We start from the raw sequence: 25973 nt of genomic DNA, 5'->3' as shown, positions 1-25973 counted from the left end.
TAGTCCTAGAGATGACTTCTCTTCTTTTGACAAATAAAGTGTACTCAAACTTGCAACTTTTTATCCTTCCAATTTTTTAAGCATTGATCTGAGGTCTCTTGATTGTCAACTTGATATATTCATGGAGGATATGAGAAGAGATAATGGCTTTTAGAATTTGCAAGATCTTAGTTCTCTTTCAATGAAGCTTGTTGAAACAAAGAGGGATATGGCTTACCCCTTTGTCTTTTTGCTTATCAAGTTGATTTTGATTCTTTCGGTTGCTACTGCAAGTGTAGAGAGAGTATTTTCTGGAATGACGTTTGTGAATAATAAGTTGCGAAATGGAATTGGTGATCAACCTTTGAATGATTGTTTGGTTACTTTCATTGAGAAAGAAATGTTCTTACAAGTCTCTGCTGATGATATAGCACATCGCTATGAGGAAATGAAGACTCGTAGAAAAATAAATTAGATGTTATGTATAATTTTTGGTTTATTTTATATAAAATACACGAGTTCAAAATTGAATAATATTTCAAATATTATTTTACTGTTATTTTCTATTTTTTTAGTGTTATGTAATTATTTATCATACGACTCGTACCTCAGATAACAAATCCTGGATCCGCCACTGCTGAAATATGATAGGACTCGAAATTAGGACATCATAAACTCTTATCCATTTTCTTTGATCATCTTCAGAACTTACAGTAAATCTAAAATCATTTTACAAAAAATATCAAAAATCATTTTACAAAAAATATCAATATCAAAAGTAATTTTAACCATTAACACTAAATTAAATAAAAAAAAGTTATTCTTTTCCTTCATTTATTTCATACATGTCATACAAAAAAATAACACATCTCATGGAGTACATCTTACTCTCCATGTCTCACTGGAAAATGATTGATTTATTGTTACTGTTATCTCACTGCAAGGGATTGATTTTCATTTTTAGTAAGAAACAACACATTACTCTCTCATATTATTATACTTTATTATTCTCCACTTCCCCTTCCTATTTTATTCTTTGTCCCACTTTACTTTCTCTTTATTCTCTTTCCACTTGACTTGATACATACAACTCACCAATCAGGCTATTGCCCCCCAACTCGAGCTGAAATCGGGGCCGCCCCGTTCGGGCCATACTACAATTGGCCCGCCGATTAGGCCGCATGCAAACCATCCCCAACCAGGCTCTGCTGCGGAAGTCTTAAACTACGTTATTTTGTGTCTAAAAAACTAAAAATTTTAAGTTGGTAAGACAATTTTGGTTAAATGGGATGAATATGTATTTTTAAAATTTTATAATTTATCATTCAAATTTTGTACGGTTCAAAATAAAGTAGAATTTGACTAAATTTAACAATTATATGGATAATTTTTTTTACCTCTAATTTTCTTGTGGGAGTAATAAATTTGCAGTTAATCAACTAAAATTCTTATACATGACCATCTCCAATTCTAAAGAATACCTTACGTGTGCCCGCAGGGGCGTAGCGCAGTTGGCAACGGAGGGACAAATCTTGCTGCAAGAATACCTTATGTGCATTACTTTCTAATTTCACAACCATCCAACGACAGACCTAAAGAGAATCATGGGGGACCCATGGAACCCCCAACCATTTTACAAATGAGTATACATATTATCTATATTAACAATATTGCTAAATAATTCAGTAGCGTAGTTGGCTTCTTCTCGGCCATGATTGGCGAGAGTTCGATTCACAGCAAAACCAACCCCCTGATTTAAGGATTTACCCGTTTTTTAACTGATTCTTCCTACATCTTTATTTTCCCTTATTTTCTTATTTACTTTTCCTTTGAGTTTGATGTAGGAATATTTATTCCTATATATGACCTATGTAGAGATTGGTTTAATATTAAAGATCAAGTTTAAATGTATCAATTGGATTCTAACATGAAAGACGATACCGTGATGGATCGGTCTCGATAAAAGAGTTAGAATCGGGCGTATTGATAGCCCTCTTCTCTTGCCTTGAATAGATGATACATTATGTGTATATAAGTATGTAAATAAGATGGAAAAGCTGTAGGAAATATGTAGATAAGTCTGATGCATTTATGAAAAGATGTGAACGAACGGACACGACCCTTCGGAATGGTTGTGTGTTTGCCTATAAATACATTCAGAATTTACAGCTTTTAATACACAACAATTCTCTACATATTCTATATACAAGAGTATAGGAAAGTCATATACATATCAGATTCTTCTCCATCGAAAGAATCGAGAAAAGAAAGGCCAAAGAGACGACAATATCAACCGCAGCTTATAGGGGAAACATCAAACCGTGGAATACTACCCTACATCAAAATTAAGCTATGGATGGAGGTTGGTAAATCATATCTTATGTGTTGTATGTGTTATGGTTGAATTACTACGAATCTAGGATATGATCCCGGTATAGAGATCGCAAAAGAATGGCTTACAGTTGGTATCAGAGCCAACCTAGATTTGTTTAAATCACCATATTGAATGTTCAAAATCAAAATATGAAAGTATATGTTTCACTTTGTGTTGTTTAGTTCCGCTGCGCATTGGGTGATTGTTTCATGAAAGGTTGAAACATGAAAATCGAAGGGAGAAAACAGAGGACAGACGATTCGCCCGGTCGGGCATCATTTCGCCCGGTCGGGCGTTTCGAATGGGCGTGTCGTTTGAAACAACGCCCGGTCGGGCGTTTATGAGGTACGAAAATGCCCGACCGGGCGAACTTTCTGGAAGGTCGATATCAACGCCCGGTCGGGCGTTTTGAAGGTATAAAATCACCCGACCGGGCAAACTCTCGGAACTCACCAATGCCAAAACGCCCGGTCGGGCGTTGTAAAGGTATAAAATCGCCTGACCGGGCAAACTCTCTGGACAAATTCGTGCATGTCAAATTTTAATCCTTTTAAGTTGCATGTTAATGTTATGTGACATGTTAATCACCAAAGTGGTCTTGTTATATGACATTATGATTATAGAAATGATGTAAAGTTGTTTAAATTATTGATCATGATTAAAGGATGCTAAATGACAAGAAAGTTGATTGATCAATAACTTTATTAGCTATATACTTGGAGATCACCCAAAGGTGGATCATTGTATGTATGTTAATAAAACGAAAAGGATTAATCTTGTCTACAGTATCACATGTAGTATGTATACCCAAAGGCAACATGCTTATTTGATATGTGTATGATATGATTGATCATTAAAGTATATTATAGCATCAAAAATAAAAGTATATGTGTTTAAGTATTGCCCAAAGGTTGCTTGAATACATGTTATTACAGTTATCTGAATCGGTGTTTAAAGTTCAAAGCTCTAATTGTAAGCATGTATAAATGTTGCAGCTTCATCTAATATATATGCATCTGCAAACTCTGTCGTAAAGTTCAATGGGCAGAACTATGGTGAATGGTCAGAACAGATCCGGTTTTCACTGGGTGTTATGTCACTTGATCATGCCATACTTACGGAAGATGAGCCTACAGCCATTACAGCAGAGAGCTCTGAAACGGACAAGTCTCGTTATGAGACTTGGGAGCGCTCTAACAGGCTAAGTCTCAATCTTATGAGGATGACGATGGCAGAAAGTTTCAAGCCATCTATGCCTAAGACAGAGAGTGCAAGGGAATTTATTGAAAAGATAAATGAGTGTTCACAGTCGGAATTGGCCGACAAGTCAATTGTGGGAAGCCTAATGAGTGAGCTCACTACAAGAAAGTTTGACTGGTCTAAACCGATTCACGATCATGTAACGCACATGTCAAACTTGGCAGCAAGGCTCACGACCTTGGGAATGGAGGTTCATGAACAGTTCTTGGTTCAATTCATCATAAACTCTCTTCCTATTGAATTTGGTCAGTTCCAGGTGAATTATAACACCATAAAAGATAAATGGGACCTTAAAGAACTAAAGGCCATGTTAGTTCAAGAGGAAGGGAGACTAAAGAAGATGGGTGACCAAGTTGTGAACCTAATGGGTCATGGAGGAGCAAGCACCAATAAGGGAAAGACAAGTAAAAAGGACAAGCGTAAAGATTCTTCTTTTCCTAAAGGCCCCGAAAAGAAGATCCAAAAGGAAAGGAAGTGTTTCTTCTGTAGAGAACCGGGACACTTCAAGAAGGATTGTCCAAAAAGGAAGGCATGGTTCGATAAGAAAGGTAAACATGATAGTTTCGTTTGCTTTGAATCAAATCTTATTGAAGTGCCTAATAATACTTGGTGGTTAGATTCTGGTGCTACTACTCATGTGTCTCACATTGAACAGGGATTCAGTACGATCCAACCTATAAAAGGAAATGAACAATACTTGTTCATGGGGAACAGGATGAAAGCACAAATTAAAGGCGTCGGGACCTATAGACTGATCTTGGACACGGGATGTCATATAGATCTTAAGGAATGTCTCTATGTACCAGATTGTGCTAGAAATCTTGTGTCTGTTAGTAGGTTGGATAGATTAGGATTTAAAATCAAGTTTGTAAATAGTGTATTTACATTGTACAGAAATGATTACTTCTATGGAAGTGGTACATTGTTTGATTCACTCTACAGTTTCAATCTTGATGCAAAGTTTTCTGAATCATTGTTTAATGTTGAAAGTAGAGGCACAAAACGTAGTGTGTCAAGTGAAAATTCGGCTTTCTTGTGGCATCAAAGACTAGGTCACATATCCAAGGAAAGGATGATGAGGTTGGTAAAGAATGATATTCTTCCTCAATTGGATTTTAGTGATCTAAATGTGTGTATAGATTGCATAAAGGGGAAGCAAACTAAACATATAATAAAGAAACAAGCCACAAGAAGTTCTCAACTTCTTGAATTAATTCATACTGATATTTGTGGTCCGTTTGATGCACCTTCGTGGGATGGTAGAAATTATTTTATCACTTTTATTGATGATTTCTCACGGTATGGTTACATATATCTATTGCGAGAAAAGGCTGAATCCGTGAATGTCTTAAAGATATTCATAGATGAAGTGGAAAGGCAATTAGATAGAAAAGTTAAAGTGGTGAGATCAGATAGAGGTGGTGAATTCTACGGAAAATTTAATGAATCTGGACAATGTCCGGGTCCATTTGCAAAGTACCTCGAAAGCAAGGGCATTTGTGCACAATATACAATGCCCGGTACTCCGCAACAGAATGGTGTAGCGGAAAGGCGGAATCGTACTCTTTTGGATATGGTTAGATGCATGTTAAGTGGGTGTAATTTACCTCTTTCGTTGTGGATTTATGCATTAAAGACTGCAACGTATATGCTTAATCGGGTTCCTAGTAAGGCAGTTCCAAAGACACCTTTCGAACTGTGGACGGGAAGGAAACCGAGTTTAATGCATTTACATATTTGGGGTTGCCCCGCAGAAGTAAAGTTATATAATCCGCATGAAAAGAAGCTGGATTTAAAGACGGTCAGTGGATATTTCATTGGCTATCCAGATAAGTCGAAAGGATATACATTCTATTGTCCTAACCATAGTACGAGGATAGTTGAGACGGGTAATGCTAGGTTCATTGAAATTAGTGGGAGTGATGAACCTCGTAAAGTGGACTTTAATGAAGTTCAAGAAAAGGTTGTTCATCCACCTTTTGTTGCACCTAAGATTGTTGTTCCTATTGAACAACATGAAGTGCATAACCCACCTATTGAGATTGAAGATGAACCAGTCATAATTCAAGAACGGAATGATGAACCAATAGAACCTTTAAGGCGATCAGTAAGGGAACGACGATCGGCCATATCGGATGACTATGTGGTATATTCCGTTGAAAGTGAGTGTGACTTGAGCATTGATAAAGATCCTATCTCATTCCAACAAGCCATGGAAAGTGACAATTCTGAAAATTGGTTAAATGCAACAAAGGATGAGATGAAATCCATGAGAGATAATAATGTTTGGGACTTAGTAGAATTGCCTACGGGTTTTAAAGCCATTGGTTGTAAATGGATCTTTAAAACAAAACGTGATTCGAAAGGTAACATTGAAAGGTACAAGGCTCGCCTTGTTGCCAAAGGATTCACTCAAAAGGATGGCATTGACTACAAAGAAACCTTCTCTCCAGTTTCAAAGAAGGATTCTTTAAGAGTTGTATTGGCTTTGGTGGCTCATTATGACTTGGAGCTTCACCAAATGGATGTAAAGACGGCCTTTCTTAATGGAGTACTAGAAGAAGAGGTATACATGAAACAACCCGAAGGATTCATGATAGAAGGGCAAGAAGACTTAGTATGTAAGTTGAGAAAGTCAATATATGGACTCAAACAAGCTTCCAGACAATGGTATATAAAGTTTAATGATATCATTGTTTCATATGGCTTTGTAGAGATCATCGTTGATAGATGTATCTACATTAAAATCAGTGGGAGCAAGTTTATCATATTAGTCCTATATGTTGATGATATTTTACTAGCCGCAAATGACATGGGTTTACTACATGATGTCAAGAAGTATCTCTCTTTAAACTTCGAAATGAAGGATATGGGTGAGGCGTCTTATGTGATCGGAATAGAGATATTCCGAGATAGATCACAAGGATTGTTAAGCTTGTCTCAGAAAGGCTATATCAATAAAGTTTTAGAGAGATATAGAATGGATAAATGCTCCGCAGGAATTGCTCCAATTCAGAAGGGAGATAAATTTAGCTTAATGCAATGTCCGAAAAATGAATTGGAGCGTAAGGAAATGGAAAAGATTCCCTATGCATCAGTGGTTGGGAGTTTGAACTATGTTCAAACATGTACACGACCAGATATCACCTTCGCGGTTGGTATGTTGGGTCGTTATCAAAGTAATCCCGGTATGGACCACTGGAAGGCTGCAAAGAAGGTTCTCAGGTACTTGCAAGGCACCAAAGAACACATGCTTACCTATAGGAGATCCAATCATCTAGAGGTGGTTGGATATTCAGATTCAGATTATGCCGGATGCGTTGATACCAGAAAATCGACGTTTGGATACTTGTTCCTTTTAGCCGAAGGAGCAATATCATGGAAAAGTGGAAAGCAGTCTGTCATTGCTACTTCTACTATGGAGGCAGAGTTTGTGGCGTGGTTTGAAGCCACAGTTCACGGATTGTGGCTGCGGAACTTTGTTTCGGGACTTGGAATTGTCGACACCATAGCCAAGCCACTGAAAATTTATTGTGATAATTCCGCAGCTGTCTTCTTCTCAAAGAACGATAAGTACTCGAAGGGTGCTAAGCACATGGAGTTGAAATACTTATCGGTTAAAGAAGAAGTGCAGAAACAAAGAGTGTATTTTGAGCACATAAGAACGGATATGATGGTAGCGGATCCGTTAACTAAAGGACTACCACCCAGTATGTTTATTGGCCATGTAGAGCGTATGGGTATTATAGATAAAGCCTTGCTATTTTAGTTGTGGACTCATGTATTGTGTAAACACTCTTGTGAATTCAATAAAAGTTGTGTTTCTGCTTGTTTATATGTTATCATTAAAGTTGTATACAGTATGGTTGTTTAGATAACATATGTTGTATTGAGAATTAGAGTACATCTCAATGAAAGGTTTGTTCATATAAAGTTAGAATTGATTTGTGATACATGGAAGGAATCATGTCGACTAAATGAGTGTGTGACCGCCATGATCCAATTGAATCTAACTTTATAGGTATTTAAAGGATATATGAACTTGGTTGTAAAGTGCGCAAAAAGGTTATTAAACCATTGAAAGCTACAAAGGTCAAGTGGGAGAATGTAGGAATATTTATTCCTATATATGACCTATGTAGAGATTGGTTTAATATTAAAGATCAAGTTTAAATGTATCAATTGGATTCTAACATGAAAGACGATACCGTGATGGATCGGTCTCGATAAAAGAGTTAGAATCGGGCGTATTGATAGCCCTCTTCTCTTGCCTTGAATAGATGATACATTATGTGTATATAAGTATGTAAATAAGATGGAAAAGCTGTAGGAAATATGTGGATAAGTCTGATGCATTTATGAAAAGATGTGAACGAACGGACACGACCCTTCGGAATGGTTGTGTGTTTGCCTATAAATACATTCAGAATTTACAGCTTTTAATACACAACAATTCTCTACATATTCTATATACAAGAGTATAGGAAAGTCATATACATATCAGATTCTTCTCCATCGAAAGAATCGAGAAAAGAAAGGCCAAAGAGACGACAATATCAACCGCAGCTTATAGGGGAAACATCAAACCGTGGAATACTACCCTACATCAAAATTAAGCTATGGATGGAGGCTGGTAAATCATATCTTATGTGTTGTATGTGTTATGGTTGAATTACTACGAATCTAGGATATGATCCCTGTATAGAGATCGCAAAAGAATGGCTTACATTTGATTCTTATAAAAATTATACTTTACTATATACGTTTGAGAGTCTGATTCTCACTATAAGAGCAATTACTAAATTTTTTCTAACATTTTACATTGATTTCTCTATTTTGTATTTTATGTGTTTCTCCACTATTTATAACTTTTTTCTACATTTTTACATTGCTATGATTTAGACTTCAATTCAAGTCTTTTTTTCTTTTAATAATTTATGTTTTATTTTATTTATTTTTTAAAAAATCTCTTTTTCAACAAAGTTTTTTTTTGTTTTACATTGGTGTTGGGTATTTCTATCTTTTGTAATTGGTTCTCTATCTTTATCTTTTGTAATTGGTTCAACAATCACCTTACACGTATCTCTATCTTTTGTAATTGGTTTTCTAATTCGTTGACACAAAAATACTGTAGTACTCCCTCCGTCCCATAATAGATGTCATTTTCCTTTTTAGTTTGTCCCACAAAAGATTTCACATTTCTTTTTTTGAAAAAAAGTTCTCTCACATTAATATAAATATATTATTTTCTCTTTCTACTTAACACACAAAACAACATCTCCTAAAATCTCGTGCCAATCCCCAAGTGTGACATCTATTAGAGCATCCAAAATGGCGCCTAGCGCACCGCCTAGCTGAGCCCCGGCGCTAGGCGGTGCTCTCGGCGAACCATTGCAACCGCCTAGCGCCGGGGCTCAGCTAGGCGATATACGGGCGCTCGGCGATCCGCTCGGCGCCATTGCAGGGTCGGGATCGCCCAGCGGATTTTTTTAATTTTCGAAACACTATATATACACGCTTTGCACGTCATTTTCATTCGCACCACTTGTTTTAACGAGTTTTCTCTCTATCTTAATTTATGTACAAGAGCAACAACGCGAAATGAAGAACAACAACGAAGGTACTCCAGTGACGAGCGGGTCTCAAACTCCCCCGGTACCCGTGGGAGGTGGATGGGGTCCGATGCTAGGGTACTACAACATGTACCCGTGGCAGGGGATGATGCCCGGGATGGCAGCCGGGGGGAATATGCCTGGGATGGCAGCTGAGGGGAATATGTCGGCGTGGCAGGGGGTACCGGGGATGCAACCCGGTATGCAGATGATGCCGGGGTGGGTACCTGGGATGCAGATGATGCCGGGGGTGCCCGGGATGCAGATGATGCTGGGGGGAGGGGACGGCGATGCAGCCCCCGACAGGAGGGGTACCGGCGACGCAGGGGACGCCCGGGGAGGAAAACGTCTATCACCCTAGTTTTGATTTTTCGACTGCTTCTTCGCACACATCGACCCCAACGGAGGCGCAGTTCACGCAATTTGAGACTTTTTCCTTAGATGAGTTGGGGTTTGATATTCTCGGAGTTCCAGATACTTCCGTTCAAACGGGGAGAGCAGTGCGGGGTCGTGCAGCCCCAAATAATAAGGGCAGGGGGAAGAGGGTCGGCGAGTCGTCGCAGCCGGGTGAGGACGACTGCTCGGTACGGAAGAGGTGGACCGAGCGGAGAACGTCGCGCTGTCCAAGGCGTGGGTGAGTGTTTGCGATGATCCCTTCACTTCGAACAATCAGAGGATCGTCAACTTGTGGGCTAAAATAGCAGCAGCCTACAAGACATTTTGCCCGGAGGGGAGGCCACACACCGGGGAGGATTGCCGGAAGGCGTGGGACCGAATCAGGGCTGTGGTCTCCCGATTTTCGGGCTTGTACACCAACGCCCTCCGCATGCAGAACAGTGGCCAAACGGAGGATGACTGCAGGAGGATAGCGGAGAAAGCCTTCCTCCAGCCCGGGTTGTATAAGGATTTCACCTACTGGAACTGCTTTGTGGTGCTGAACGAATCAGAGAAGTTTCGAGCAGGTGTCGACGCTGGCTGGCCGAAGAAGCAACGACTGAACTACACCGGTGATTTCAGCGGCAGCAGCGGTGGTTCCCACGACCTCCCCGAGACGGCCCAGGTGATCCCCACCCCTCGTTCGTTCGCTCGCCGACCTCGCCCGGCTGGGCAAAAGCGGGCGCAACGGGAGGCGAGGGTGGTCACCGGGGGTTCCCAGGAGGTCCAGTCGGCATCCCCCCTTGGCCAGTCCACAAAGGATCTCAAATTCTTCGCGCGTCAACAAACGCGAGCTCAGATGGTCAAGACGTTAGCCGAATGGCGGGCGGCGACGGACCCTGAGGAGAAGAGTTTTCTTCACGCATTGCTCGTGAGCATGCGTGACGATTTGAGTGGAGGCGGCGGCGACGGTGGCGACGGAGGCGGCGACGACGGTGGCGACGGCGACGACGGAGGCGACGGAGACGAGGAATGAATTTTGTTAATTAATGTATTTTTTTAATTAATGTACTTTTTGATTTTATTGTATTTTTTTTAATTAATGTACTTTTTAAAATTTTAATAGTATTATTAAATTTTTCCGTATCTGTGTCGTAAATTTAATTATGTATGTTGTGTGATTGTTAATTATTTGTTTTATATAATTTTGAGTGATGTGGCTAGGCTATGGCCGGACTATTTGTTTGTCTTGATGATGTGGCATGAGGATTTTTAGGGCTGATGATGTGGCAGGAGGAGTTTGTAGCTAGGCTATGACTGAGCTATTGCTGGGCTATTCATGTTGTGGATGCTCTTATGGAACGGAGGGAGTACCAGGAACACTGGTTCGGACCCCACCATCAAAATCTTGGGCGTCAAATGAAAACATAAGAGTTTTCCACCAATTAGCAAAACAATCCGAGATTTCAACTGTACGGTTTTTTCGATCCCCACAACAATAAAACTCTTACTCAACATGCTCCAAAGAAGAAGGAAAGCAAACATATTAGGGTATCCACTGTGGGGAGCCCGCGGCTATAGCCGCGGGTTGGGTCGGACGGGCTATAGTGGAGAAGTTGTCCGCCCACGGGGCGGACACCGAAATGGGGGCGGTAGGGGGCGGACGGGCTTCAGCCGACTCCGGGGCGAGGACGCGGCGAAATGGGGGCGGACACGGCTATAGTGGCAACACCGACCGGTGCGGCTATAGCCCGTTTTAATTTTTTTTTACATTTCAATTCACCTATAAATACACCCCACTCCATTCATTATTTTCACACCATTCCAACTCTACATCTATAAAAATTTCTCTCACTGCAATTTGGGGTCGGAAATGAACAATTTGTGGAGAGACAACTGGAATGCTCTGATTCAACAGGTGCAACACCAGGCCGCCCAGGAGGAAGCGGCCCGTTTGGTGGAGGAGGTGGAGAATGCGGAGGATGCGATCCCTCGTGCCATTACTTATCGGCGGACAATCCCACGAGACCACGGCGGTGCACACCATCGTCTAATGGATGATTACTTTGTTGATAACCCCCGTTATCCACCTGAGATATTCCGCCGGAGATTCAGGATGTCGTGACCGCTGTTCAACTATATAGCGACGAATTTGGCGGAGCGTTACCGGTGCTTCACTCTCCGGCGTGATGCGGCTGGCCGGATCGGGCTGTCTACGCAACAGAAGTGCACCACTGCAATCCGGCAGCTTGCCTACGCCGGACCAGCGGACATGTTCAATGAATACCTACAGATGGGTGAGACGACTGGCCTCACGGTGCTTAGGCAGTTTTGTAAGGGGATCCGGGAAATTTTCGGTGGGGAGTTTCTACGGAAGCCCAACCCGGATGAGTGTCAGCGTCTACTGGATATGCACGGGTTCCCAGAAATGTTAGGAAGCCTCGATTGCATGCATTGGGAGTAGAGGAACTGCCCCGTGGCATGGAAAGGCCAGTTTACTACTGGATTCAAAAGCAAACATCCAACGATGATTCTGGAAGCCGTTGCGGACTACCGTCTGCGGATCTGGCATGCGTATTTCGGTGTGGCAGGTTCGAACAACGACATCAATGTTCTTTAGTCATCGCCGCTCTTCAACGAGGAGTGCCGGGGGGAGGGTCCAGAAATCAGCTTCGTAGCCAACGGTACGCAGTACAGTAGGGCCTACTATTTGGCAGATGGGATATATCTGCGGTGGCCCGTATTCGTGAAGACTGTCCGCCAACCGGTTGGACCGAAGAAACAATATTTTGCGCGCAAACAAGAGAGTGCTAGGAAGGATGTTGAGCGGGCTTTTGGTGTCCTCCAATCGCGGTGGGCTATTATACGGTATCCGTCACGAGTTTTGCACGAAGATGATATCGCGAATATTATGTTAGCCTGTATCATATTGCATAATATGATAATAGAAGATGAAGGCTTTGCGGCAGAGCGATGGGCGCAGGAAGAGGGCGCAAGTACAAGTCACGTTGTTGCCTCCGCGCCGATCCAGATGGGCGTACCACGGAGCAATGAATATTTGATCCAACGCTTCGCTGATATGCGTAGGACCACATCACATAACACACTGCAGGCCGATTTGATTGAAGAAGTGTGGACACGTAGGGGAGGTGGTGGCGCAGTGTAAACATGTTAGTGATTTGTACTAGATTAGATGTAGTGTGTAATTTTAATTTTAATTTAGTGTGTAATTTTAATTTTAATTTTAATTTTAATTCTAATTCTAATTCTAATTCTAATTCTAATTCGTATAGTCGTGTTCTTCTAATTATGTATAGCCCGATAAATTTGTTCATAATTACTTGAAACATTATAAAATGAAAGTTGATTATAAAATTTGGAGGCTATTGGAGGTGTCCATTATAGTGATGGACACAAAATTTTGGGGTTATGGACAACAAAACTGGGACTATGGACAAAAAATTGGGGCAAGGCTATTGGGCGTGTCCGCCTTATAGTGAACCCTCTAACGGCATAAGAGCATCTCCAATAACCGGCGTCACCACCGCGACGCCGATTTTTCGCCCACGCCGGTTTGACGCCGAACCATTGGAACCGGCGTGGGCGAAATCGGCGTCAAAATCGGCGTCGCCATGCCGATTCCCGCGCTGACGCCGGTTCCGACGCCGATCCTCACGGGCGCCATTGTGCGTCCCGGATCGGCGCCAAACCGGCATCGGATTAAAATTTTTTTTTTGTACCGGAGATTATAGCGGCAGCAGCGGTGGTTCGCCAGACCTCCCTGAGACGGCCCAGGAGGTCCCGACTCCTCGGTCGTTCGGTCGCCGACCTCGCCCGGTTGGGCAAAGGCGGGCGCAGCAGGTTGCGAGGGGGGGCACCCCGAGTTCCCAGGACGTCCATTCGGCATCCCCCCTCGGCAGGTCTACCGAGGAGCTCAAATTCTTCGCGCGCCAACAAACGCGCTCTCAAATGGTGAAGACCTTAGCCGACTTCCAAGCGGCGGTGGACCCCGAGGTGAAGGATTTTCTTCGTGTATTGCTCCAGAGCCAGCGTGAAGAATTGGAGGCGATGAGGAGGGACACCGGCGGGAATAGCCGCGGCGTAGGTGGCGACGGAGGCGGCGGCGACGACGGTGAAGAAGCGCTGGGCGACGACGGAGACGAGGACGGCGGCGATGAGTGATTTTGTTTTACTTTTTTAAATTAATGTACTTTTTAATTTTTGTACTTTTTTATATTATTGTACTTTTTTTTAAAATTAATGTACTTTTTAAATTTTAATATTATTATTCGAATTTTCCGTATTTGTCTCGTAAATTAAATTTCGTATGTTGATACAAGTGTAAATTAAATTATATAATTGTTATTAGTGATGTGGATAGGTAGTGTGAAGGCTATGTGAGGGCTATTTGATGTCCAGTTGATGTGGCAAGCTGATGTGGCAGGAGAATTGTAGTGCTGATGATGTGGCAGTGTGAAGGCTATTTGATGGCTATTTGACGTCCGTGCTTATTGGAGATGCTCTGATGGAGCGATGATTTTGACTGGTAGCTGACCGTATTAATAAGCATAATTTCAGTTTGTCACATGGTGATGGTGGGTATAGGTTTTTTTTTTAATTTGAATTTTTAGGAGTGAAGCCATGTAATTATAAACAAGAGCGGATATTGTGTGTGCGCAACAGTGCAACCATGTTAACATCAGATCAATTGAAAATCTTCACAAAACTCATGTTCAATGACATAGTATTATATAACTATGAGTCATTAAAAATGAAATATGACAATTGTAGTACTAATATACACGAATTTAAATTCAAATCTTAAACCATCACGCGGTTTCTTGCTAAAAACAAATCGCTTCCAATTTACTACTCCCTCTGTTCCATGTTAATAGAGTCATTTTTCTATTTTGAGAAGTTCCAAGTTAATTGAGTCATTTCTATTTTTAGCAAAAAGTAATTCTTCTTTTTACTTTATTCTCTCTTCATCTCTCTTACTTTACTCTCTCTTACTTTTTTCACCATTCATTTAACACACTATTCTTAAACTCCGTGCCGAAAAGAAATGTCTCTATTAACAAGGAACGGAGGGAGTATGATATTTTATACACAAACCTGTACTACTTTACATGATTTCTCTTACTGACATAACTTCAATATAATTAAGTACACAGAAATCTATAATCCATTCGAATCAAAATAGTAACATCTCTTCAAAAATGTTGCTTTATAAATAAAATCACGTGACCAAAACATTTTGCAAGTCATAAAAAATTGACTAATTGGTAATCTACATTGTGTCTACCTACTCACATTACATATCTATCCGATAAAATCAACAACAATGTTAAAAATAAACTATACTTTGCTCTTTTTTCCCAACAACCACATTGTATTTAAATCAACAACGATGTTAGTTAGAGCGGTGCTTTAGTTTTGGTTGATTTCGCGAGTTTCCCAACTCTGCCATGGCTTCCGATGTCGAGCGACCGAGATTTTCCTCCATTTCTAAGGTTCATTTTGCCAACTTGATCTTCTTAATTTCATCCATTCCACCGCAATTTTTATATGTGAAGTTGTTTGCTCTTCTTGAAGCAGTTGCTGCTTGTGCCTTTTTTTTCACTAAATGTTGACTTGCTGATTTGAGTTACTATCCGATAATATGATGCCATGGCTCCCTGTCGTTGTGACGGTATTTGTTTTTTCTTATTTTGTACCAATTGATAGGACGGAGCGTCTTCCGGTGAAATTGGTACCGAGCAAGAGCCTTTATTGAAGAATGGAAGCAACGAAGTTGAGGAGTATTCTGTGGTTTCTGCAATTCTTCCGTGAGTTTACAACTTCTCATTAGCTAATAGTTGATTTGATTTCATAATTTCCATCTGATTATCAAATTTAGGATAATTTTTGGCATACTTGGATTTGCTGATTATTTTTCGGCTAATTGTTTGATCATGGGTCAGGTTTCTGTTCCCCGCTTTTGGAGGACTGCTGTATGGTTATGATATTGGAGCTACATCTTCTGCTACTATTTCCATTCAGGTATTGCATATGGGAGGCGATGGTTTTTCCGTTCTAATCTGACTTCTTAACGGTCTCTTGAAGTGAATCGAGTGGCTGATGAGTAATTTCTTACTGTGTTATTATTTGTTGGCCGAAGTTTTGAGAGCATGTTGATATTTTTGGTTACATAGAATTTCCCACTCTTTCACAATATTCTAGAACTGATTGGCACACGTGGTTGTAGAACTCTAGCAGCACAGAATTAAAGTGACTAGTTGATCTGTAAGCATATTCCTATTTTACTTTACTTTAGTCTCATTCGGCATTTTCCAATCCTCCTGTATCAGCAGTTTAGTTCTCTGGGTTGGGCTCTTGTATTTCTTCCCTCCGGTCCTGTTATTTCTTGGAACTCTTTCATTACAAATTATATTCTAATGTCATTCTGTGTTTCATTCCCGCAGTCGGCCACACTTAGTGGAATCTCATGGTATAACTTGTCTTCTCTGCAAGTTGGTCTAATTGTAAGCAAGCTCGCCCTTCCTGGTTGTTACCTCACACACTCATACACATGTTATATGCCCTCTCCTGTTGGCCTGGGCTATTCTGTAGCATATTTCTGTTTGGGAAAATCATGTTTTCTGATTTCTACCTCCTAATTCTGGCAGACCAGCGGCTCACTTTATGGTGCACTGATAGGCTCAATTTTGGCATTTAATGTTGCCGACTTCCTAGGTTTGTATGACTTCCAATGTAGACCAAATGATTGGTACTAGTATTGGTCAATACACAATTTTTGGATGAATTGATACTAAACACTGCAGGAAGAAGAAAGGAATTGATTGTTTCTGCTGTCACATACCTTGTTGGAGGTCTTCTAACAGCTTTGGCTCCTAGTTTTACTCTCATGGTGATTGGGCGTTTCATTTATGGAATAGGAATTGGGCTGGTAAGATGATCATTCTGCACAACCCCCAAGTGTGCGTACTATGGCTATTATCATATGCAATTCTTTCTTGATCATTTCTGCTAATACATCAGAGGAGTTGCTGATAATTGATGACTGCAAGTTCTTTTCTCTTGCACTCATTGTTATGAGACAAGTATCAAGATTTAGTAGATTTCCTAAAAATGTACTTGTATATATATCTTCAAATGTAAAGTTTTCTATGAATATTGAAACTTACAGAGGAAAAATCATTTTGGCCCCAGAAGTAAGTGACAATCAAGCAATAAGAGCAAGGTGTTGTATTACTTGAATTTTTTTGGTAACTGACTTCACTTTCTTGCATATATAGGCAATGCATGCTGCACCAATGTACATTGCTGAAACAGCTCCTAGTCAAATACGAGGGCGGCTTATCTCTCTTAAGGAATTCTTCATAGTTCTTGGAATGCTAGTAAGTAAGCCTGCCTTAAATGAAAAGCTCTATACTTAGACAAGCTATCCAATCACATATTATATTTTGTCTTACCATAAACTGAACTTTGTGATATTTAGTTGTAACGCATCCTTACAAACTACTCCTACTTAAGTTCTGTAAATAAGACTTTTGGGGACTTTGTTTAGGTTGGGTATATTGCTGGTAGCCTTTTGGTTGACATTGTCACTGGCTGGAGATACATGTATGGAGTTAGTGTACCTCTATCACTGATAATGGGAGTTGGAATGTGGTGGCTTCCTGCATCTCCTAGATGGATACTTCTACGAGTGGTACAGGGAAAAGGAGATGCTCAGGTTTTAAGAAAAGTTGCCATAGATTGCTTATGTCAATTGCGAGGTGCAGCTATAGGTGAATCAGCTCCTCAGAAAGTGGATGAGATTTTGTCTGAGCTTTCTTACATGTGTGAAGAGCAAGAAGCTACGCTAGCTGAGGTATTCCAGGGTAAGTGCTTGAAAGCACTTATCATTGGTGGTGGGCTAGTCCTCTTTCAACAGGTATATTGTTCAGAATAAATGGGTTTCAATTTCCAGAAGCAAACCTAAGCATGAGCTCATAACTATCTTATCTATTAATGGCAGATTACAGGACAACCAAGTGTGTTGTACTATGCCGCAACAATTTTTCAGGTACTACTTCTGCATCAGCCATGAAAGCTAAACATATGTGGTCGCCTAGTACTGAATTCTATGACTTTACCACATCTCCAAGTCTAATAATTTTTGTATCGTAGAGTGCAGGATTTCCTGAAGCATCAGATGCAACTAAGGTGTCTGTTCTACTTGGTTTATTGAAGGTCAGTTTCTGGGATCCTATTCATTGCACTTTCTAGTTAATAGTTATAATTATTTATTGAACTTCTTCCTAACATCTCCTAGTTTGGATTCCACACCACTGCTAGTATTGCTATTGTTCTCTAGGACTATGTTATCACATTGCTCTCGAGTATGTGCTATATGTTTAAGAGATTTCTGTTTCCTGTTCAGTCTTCTATTCTCCACTATTTACTATTGTAGTCAATTCTTCTTACTTCATACACGTAATCCTGGTATGCTCACAAATTGCCTTTGAATTATAGCTGATTATGACGGGGGTGGCCGTTTTGGTTGTGGATAGGCTGGGTAGGAGACCATTGCTACTTGGAGGTGTATCTGGCATTGTAAGTAATCTCTCCACGTCTTTAATATATTTTTATATGTTCAGACTTCAGAGTACTTTAGTTCTTAGCCATTCTTCCAGTAGTTGTCGGCCTCTTTAGCTTATTGCTGACATACTTGTATCACATGGCAGACTGTATCTCTAGTTCTACTAGGATCGTATTACTCTTTCCTGGGTGATGTACCTGCTTTGGCAGTTGTTGCTTTGCTCGTATACGTTGGATGTTACCAGGTAATACCATTTGTGATATTGCATTATTGCCTTAACATTACTTTCTGTGGTCTAAATCATGTGTTTTTGTGGGTCACAATACTGAGATGTAACCAAACAACTCTCACCTATGGAACTCGATTTTGTGGGTGTAGAAGTGGTTAAATTTGCTATCGTATATCTCAGATGTTTCTATAATTTCATGCTTTAACGACGGGTGTAATTACCATATTCTGTAAAGGAGCATGTTGTGTCTTTGTTTCTTTCAGCCTTGGTTGAAATGTATCCTGTTATGTCAAGTATCAACTATTGGAGTTTTTATTCTGCAGCTATCATTTGGTCCAATTGGTTGGCTGATGATCTCCGAGATTTTCCCGTTGCGTCAAAGGGGACGAGGATTGAGTATCGCTGTTCTCATAAATTTCGGTGCGAATGCAGCTGTGGCATTGGCATTTTCTCCACTGCAGGTACACACTGAAGCAATTTTGTCGTTAATATGTACTAGTACTCTCAGATTAGATTGTAAAATCTTGTGTTAACTGTGGTTGCAGGAATTGCTTGGGGCTGGAGCTGTGTTTTTCATCTTCGGAGGGATAGCTATCTTAGCTATTATTTTCATCTTCTTTTATATACCTGAAACAAAGGGGCTTACCTTGGAGGAAATTGAAGCTAAAATTCTCTAATTTCCACATTTTCATGGATAGCTTCTGTTTTATCATGTAAACGATGCTAGACACTTCTTTACGAATTTTAACCATGTTTTTTACTCTAGAAATTAATAAATTAATGGACCCAATGTCCAAATAGATTCTTGAACCGTAGTAATATTTCACATTTGTTCTGTATTACTAGTATTTAAATTTCACGAGCAATGCTAACCCTCTATGAAATAAGTGTCCCACCATCTACACCGTGAACTAAGTCTATTAATTCTTAGGATCACTAATTTGAAGAATGAAGTATAATTGGGCTAATATATTTTGGCTCATATTTTTGGGCTATATATATTTTACTTAATTTGCCTGATATGTGTTTTGGGGGCAGGTCTATTAAGTTCTTCTGACCCCCCTTTTTTTGAGGTTTTTATATATTGAGATGTTGGTTTAGTTAATGATTATTTTATTAAATTATCCAAATTGTTTGTACTTTGAATTTTTTTTTATAAATTTAATGTTATTTTGTTTACTTCAATCCAACTAATTATAAAAAAATTTGTGTGCAGGGTGGATACGTTGAAAGCCCATAATTTTTTATTCGTTTGCTTCGAAATGTTGTTTCCACTTGCGAAAATGAATGTTTTGGTCACCAAAACTTATGAACTCTTTATTTACTGAAAATCTTATATGTGTGAGTAATGTATGTTTCTTTCCACATATTGATAATGTATTAAATTGTATTTCGAGTTGGAAATTTTTTTCCTTTAGATTAGTACGAAAGAATCCGGCTTCTTTTTAATTATTTGCAATCGTTATTATAAAATTATTTATAATGCTATGAATAATTTTGATAATTAGTTTATATTCTTATATGTAAATATATGTTTATATTATTTATTCTATGTTTTTTTTAAAATATATTTAGTTGTTAATATATATTCATTATTTGAAAATATTTTGTCTCATGCATAGCACGGGTGATAACACTAGTAAACATAAATTTCCTAGCCTGTTTGTCCATTATTCTAGGTGGGTTAGATAGACCACAAGGAATTCATGATATTAGACAAAAATATAAATTCATGGACTGACTAATAAACATAAATTTCCTAACCTGTTTGTCCATTATTCTAGGTGGGTTAGATAGACCACAAGGAATTCATGATATTAGACAAATAATAAATTCAAGGGCTGACTAATAAACATAAATTTCCCTAGCAGGTTTGTCCATTATTCTAGGTGGGTTAGATAGACCACAAGGAATTCATGATATTAGACAAAAATATAAATTCATTGGCTGACTAATAAACATAAATTCCCTAACCCGTTTATCCATTATTCTAGGTGGGTTAGATAGACCACAAGGAATTCATGATATTAGACAAAAATAATAAATTCATTGGCTGACTAATAAACATAATTTCCCTAGCATGTGTGTCCATACTATATTTTTTCGTAAGTAATATTTAGTTATATTATAATTCAAAATTGACAAAGTATTAAATGCAAGTGGTACCATAATAAGGATTTGAATCGATTAGTTATATATGCAACACATCAATAAGGAGTAATGACAAATTAATCCGACCTAACTTCACATTCCTCCACGCACCCAACTAATTTTCCTAACACTGAATTTAGAGTAAAATAAAGTAAATCAATAAGTAGTATAATTTTTATAATCTCTACATAGGGAGTAATTAAATTGAATTTAGTGTTTTCGGTATTAAATGATCATTTAAAGGACATAAAAAATGAAGTTAGGTATATCAGTTATTTTTCACTTTTCACCTGTCCAAAACCGTTTGCGACACGCGGCTGAGCAGAGCCGCTTCCAGCTCCTTCCCCAGTGGCGCCGCCCCTGACAGAACCATCCTAATCGAGCTCAGGTCGAAGTTATCCACCAGCAGAATTATTATTGACATAGATGTTTCATATTTTTATTAGTACGATGGTAGAACGTGTTGCAGAATTATTTCACCTACTGACATATATCAATTATGTCTTGTACTAGTCTTTTCAAGTGATGTTTCAAAGCTAGTAAAGATGATTTTTGGTACTCTTTCGTCCGCAAAATGATGTTCATGTTTGACTTGGTGAGATTTTTAAAGATATTTTATACATTATTTTTATATTTCTAAGGCCGAGGATATATTAGTAAATTCCAGGTAATTTAAGATTGAAATAGTGTTGCACATAGGGGTGGGTCGATACGAGATATCGTATCGAAAACGTTGTATCGTATATCGTATCGAAAATATCGATATGAAAGAATTTCATATCGTTATCGTATCGAAAGTTTCGATACATCGAATTTCGATATAGCGAACTTTCGATATGGATAATATCAATATCGTTATCGTATCGATATTTCGATATATCGTACCAAAATTTGATATATCGATATCGTATCAAATACCTGTATATCGAAAATTATAATTTCAAAACTTAAAATTCACACAAAAATTAATAAAACTTCAACACAATAAAATTAATAGTGTTCTTATCTCCATAATCAAAATACAACACAACCAAGTACAATTAAATGGATTTATATATATTTATAATTTTAAATTTTAATATGTATTGAATTTCAATATGTTTCGATATATACGATATATATCGTATATTCGATATAAAACGATATATCGAAAATATCGATATATATATCGTATATTCGATATAAAACGATATATCGCGATATAAGGAAATTCATATCGTTATCGTATCGAAAACTTACGATACAGTATCGTATCGTATCGTATCGTATCGAAAATTATGATATATCGAAAATTCGATAAATTTTTGATATTTTTCAATACGATACGAGTGATATATCATTTTTTCGATATTTTTTCCCAGCCCTAGTTGCACATATTATTATCACTGAATTTTTCATGATAATAAAACAGTCATTTTCAGCATTAATTCAACGGGCCTTGCACAGAAAATTTAACCAACAAATCAAACACTATATTGGGCCATTAAATGCACTATGAATTCCCCTATCTACCAATTCAAACACACCCTTGTTTTATAAATAATAACCCTCTCAATCTCAAGATTATCAACTCCTCTTTGTAGAGCATAGACATCTCCTCCCCCACAACCGGAAATTGAAGATGTACGGAACAATCTCTGATGAGATGACGGTTGGCGTACCAGCAACCAAAGCTTGGAAGCTCTGTAGCACTCTCCAGTTCCCCAAAGTTGTGAAGGAAGCCCTCCCCGACCTCATCAGCCGGATCGACGTCGTCCAAGGCGACGGCGGCGCCGGAACCATTCTCGAGCTCATTTTCCATCCAGGTACCATCCACATTCAATTCAATTAAATTCCGCTAAATTTATGTAATTATCCGAATTAATTTAATTGATTAATTGAGCAGGGATGGGAGGGGGATGGAAGTCGTACAAGGAGAAATTCATGGTGTTGGATCACGAGAAGCGTGTGAAGGAGGTAGAGGTGGTGGAAGGTGGATTTCTGGATCTAGGGTTCACGCTGTATCGTAATAGATTCGAAGTGATAGAGGTGGAGGGAAACGAGAAGCAATGTATAATTCGTTATGCGATCGAGTACGAGCTCAAAGAGGAAGCTGCAGCGAATGTTGCGCTCGTTGCCATTCAACCACTCATTGCCATCATGCAACACTCTGCTGAGTATTTGCTCCGCAACAATGGCAATTGATCTACTATTAATTTGGGGCATGTGGTTAGCTTTCATGTTTACTAAAATAAATTTCTATCATCCTAATATATATTTGTATTTCATTTTCTCTTTTCCATGCTTTTAATAACAACAATCAATATGAATCTTCATATTTTATCAATTCATAACTATGAACTCTTGAAAAAACTGCCACAAGAAAATCATACTCCCTCCGTTAGCTATCAAACTTCACACTTTATCCCGTCATGAATTTTAAAAAATGTTAATAGAAAATGAATTGAAAAAAGTAATGGAATGTGAGTCATACTCTTACTTTTACACTCCATATAATATTAGTTTATAATAAAAAATTTAGAGGATGAATTAGTGGTATGTTAAATTCTATTGCTCCACATAGTGAGTGATAAATATTGGTGGACGGCAGAAAATTTCTCTCCACAGATTGAAAGTAAATTTAATGGAACATGATATTTAGTATTTACTGTCATTTACTGGTTTCTATAACAATAAATTACTCTCCTAATTACGTGTCTTTTGAGAATACTAATTAATAGCTTTATTTGTAAATTAAACTAGTAATTTTGAAGTTTGAATAGGATAAAATATTCTTTAATATAAAACTAACATAACAGATGTCATTAATTCGATTACTATAATTTAAATAAATACTACTATCATACAACTATAAAAGTTTTAATATGTTAAAACTGTATTGACATCACTATATGAGAAAAAATAAACATGTATTGTTATTTGCTTCAAATTTAATTGTAAATGACCGTAAAACAAAATATATAATTTTTATAATGCTATAACTGTATTTATGAAAATCGTAATATAGTGTTAAAATTTGACAAATACTAGCACTATATAATTACATACTCCCAATTTGAATTATTTAATGAAAATATAGTCCTCGATAGCATCACGAAAAAAGAAAATAGGAAAACATAAAACTCAATAAATGAACTCCATCGACGAAGCATCCTCACAAGATTCACCAGGAAATCAAGAGTAAATATTTTACCTGAGCTGAAAATTCTTTTGATTGGACAAGATAATCTCGTATGTGATCTTTTTTTACTCAAAAAGTCCATTGACAAATTGGGTAACATGAGGAGAACCAAAAAATAGATAAATGGTACACTAAACATCTAAAATTCTAATACCTTAGATGCTGTCATGTTCGGAAACGACGAGCTCAAAAGTTTAACGGTATACTCACGGACAAATATGTCTGCATAAGAAATAAGAAACTGTTGCAGTAGCACGAGATAAGACTGATTACTCCATATATATGTATGTATACGTATTCAATGTTGAACTAATTTTAAAACTAATTTTAAAGACTGAACTAGAGATCAAATCTCAGTCATTCATTTTTCTAATCTAGTGAATGAAATAAATCAAGTAAATGTTTTACTTCATTATTAGATTGTTTTACTTCATTTGATACATACTTAATTATTAGACTGTTATACTTCATTGCAGAAGACTAAACCAAAATGATCTTAAAATGAAGTATTTCATATCGAATAATGAACTATATTTTGGTTCGACGGTTCGGCACTAGGAACTAGTTCTACCTATATCACAAGTATGCATGGATATCATATTAATTGACCATTCCAGCTCCAACTTCAGTGCATCAAGCAAACATAAGATAATCAAACAAAACAGACTAGCTTAGGCTCGGTGACGATATTTTTGATAAAACAAGTTAAAACAGAGTTTAAGTGATTATTCTCAAGTTTTTCTTCCTTCTACCATTCTATGGTTTAGTACCATAATAATAATAATAGTAGTAGTAATAATAATAATAATAATAATAATAATAATAATAATAATAAGATAGCTGCAAGATATTAAGCACCGCAAGGATCACGTCTTGATCTTTCAAGAAATCTACGCTCTGGCGTGCCTGTCCAATTATTTCAGTCCATTTCTACAGTATAACGTCAATTAGCTATGTTGAAACTTGAGGTGCATCAATGCACGATTATTACACGTGTGCTAGAAGAGAAACAACCCAGTTTCACTGTGTAGCTTATATGTTGTAAATTGCATATTTTAATAAATAAATCACATTATAATTCTTTACAATTTTCTTAGGACTAAATATTTGCTAGAGGACTAAATTCAAAATTAAATACATTCGGAGGTTGAATATATATAGAATTAAGAGGTTGAACTTATCAATCAGACCCACATTTATAGGAAATCCGAAGGGAATGTTGTTATCTAGACAGTAGTCATCAAATGATAAGTGTAGACCTTTTTGTAAAGTAAACAATTGATAAAAATATATCGTGATGAGTAAAAATATATACACGCATAAGATTAAAGGAACTCGAAAGGTATATTCGATTATAAGTATGAATATAGGTTCGTAAAGTATTATTGTCTTTCTTAGACCATAAGTTTAAAATCATAGTTTTGTAATCAGTCCTAAGGTGTTAATTAAAATGTGCATCATTTGAACTTTTATATAGTGTGTGTACTTGTTTGAATCCTTGAAGTTGAGAAAGTTATTCTTTTGAAAATGTGATGTCTTAAGAGATCTCGTATTAAAATCAAAGTGTACTGAATAACAAGAAGTTTGTGGTTTTATAAAGTCAAAAGATTGCCGAAGTATGGGGCAGAGTTCCCGAGTGACAAAGAAGGTGATTTTGTGGGACTAGCCACTCCACATAATCCAAATCTTTGTAGCGTTATTAATAAACCAAAATTCAAATAAAATTTACCTCTAAGGGCATTTAAATATTGGAAGCCCATTTGTATAAATACTGCGTCAAAGTTACAACTTTGGTTTTCAGCCAAAATATTTACAAAGACTAAGAAATATTTTGCAGTGTCGATTCGCTAAGTTAACCTTATTGTGTTATTTTATTCTTTTTAGTTCAACTATATTTTACAAAAAATAGTAGTTCACGGTTAGAAATAGATTTATTTTGAAGTAATGGTTATTGTCTCTGTGGTAGTTAATTTATGATAGGGCAAAATGGTAAAGGTAATTTGCAACCAGTAGAGATGAGTGCATAGAAGAATGAAATATAGATTGGAGCTAGATTGGAGCGTAAGGTGTTGTAAGAGTAGATGTTGAAAGATAATGATGTGACTTTTGTGTGTTCTTAAGATATACTTCTATTAATTTTATTTAAAGGGTAAACAATTACCGATAAAGTATTAAGTTAAGAATGATGTCTTGTGAATACTAGTGTTAATGTTACATAAAATTAT

General features: G+C 37.9%; 2 protein-coding genes across 2 annotated transcripts; both read left to right on the top strand.

Moving 5' to 3' along the window:
- The first annotated feature begins 14954 nt into the window (after positions 1–14954).
- LOC121802415 (D-xylose-proton symporter-like 2) lies at positions 14955–19226 on the top strand. Its single transcript, XM_042202086.1, has 14 exons — positions 14955–15113; positions 15328–15428; positions 15564–15642; positions 16065–16124; positions 16269–16335; positions 16425–16549; positions 16899–17000; positions 17171–17539; positions 17624–17671; positions 17776–17838; positions 18121–18201; positions 18333–18431; positions 18740–18877; positions 18962–19226. The coding sequence occupies exons 1-14, from the start codon at positions 15069–15071 to the stop codon at positions 19091–19093; spliced, it is 1509 nt and encodes a 502-aa protein (XP_042058020.1). The 5' UTR covers positions 14955–15068; the 3' UTR covers positions 19094–19226.
- A 2898-nt stretch (positions 19227–22124) lies between these two features.
- LOC121803192 (norbelladine synthase-like) lies at positions 22125–22834 on the top strand. The gene is made up of 2 exons (XM_042202891.1): positions 22125–22372; positions 22453–22834. Exons 1-2 carry the CDS (start codon positions 22189–22191, stop codon positions 22749–22751), a joined length of 483 nt encoding a protein of 160 aa, XP_042058825.1. The 5' UTR covers positions 22125–22188; the 3' UTR covers positions 22752–22834.
- Positions 22835–25973: the final 3139 nt, after the last annotated feature.

The sequence above is a fragment of the Salvia splendens genome, chromosome 5 (assembly GCF_004379255.2).
Source record: "Salvia splendens isolate huo1 chromosome 5, SspV2, whole genome shotgun sequence".
NCBI classification, from domain to species: domain Eukaryota; kingdom Viridiplantae; phylum Streptophyta; class Magnoliopsida; order Lamiales; family Lamiaceae; genus Salvia; species Salvia splendens.
The sequence above is the reverse complement of the archived record's forward strand: the minus strand, read 5'-3'. Positions and strand labels throughout refer to the sequence as shown.

Excerpts from the sequence above, each read along its gene's own strand:
- LOC121802415 (XM_042202086.1), top strand. The coding sequence starts at position 15,069 with ATGGCTTCCGATGTCGAGCGACCGAGATTTTCCTCCATTTCTAAG. Across the intron at positions 15,114-15,327 it reads GATTTTCCTCCATTTCTAAG|GACGGAGCGTCTTCCGGTGA; the intron begins GTTCATTTTGCC and ends ACCAATTGATAG. Across the intron at positions 17,672-17,775 it reads ATGCCGCAACAATTTTTCAG|AGTGCAGGATTTCCTGAAGC; the intron begins GTACTACTTCTG and ends TTTGTATCGTAG.
- LOC121803192 (XM_042202891.1), top strand. The coding sequence starts at position 22,189 with ATGTACGGAACAATCTCTGATGAGATGACGGTTGGCGTACCAGCAACC. Across the intron at positions 22,373-22,452 it reads CGAGCTCATTTTCCATCCAG|GGATGGGAGGGGGATGGAAG; the intron begins GTACCATCCACA and ends TTAATTGAGCAG.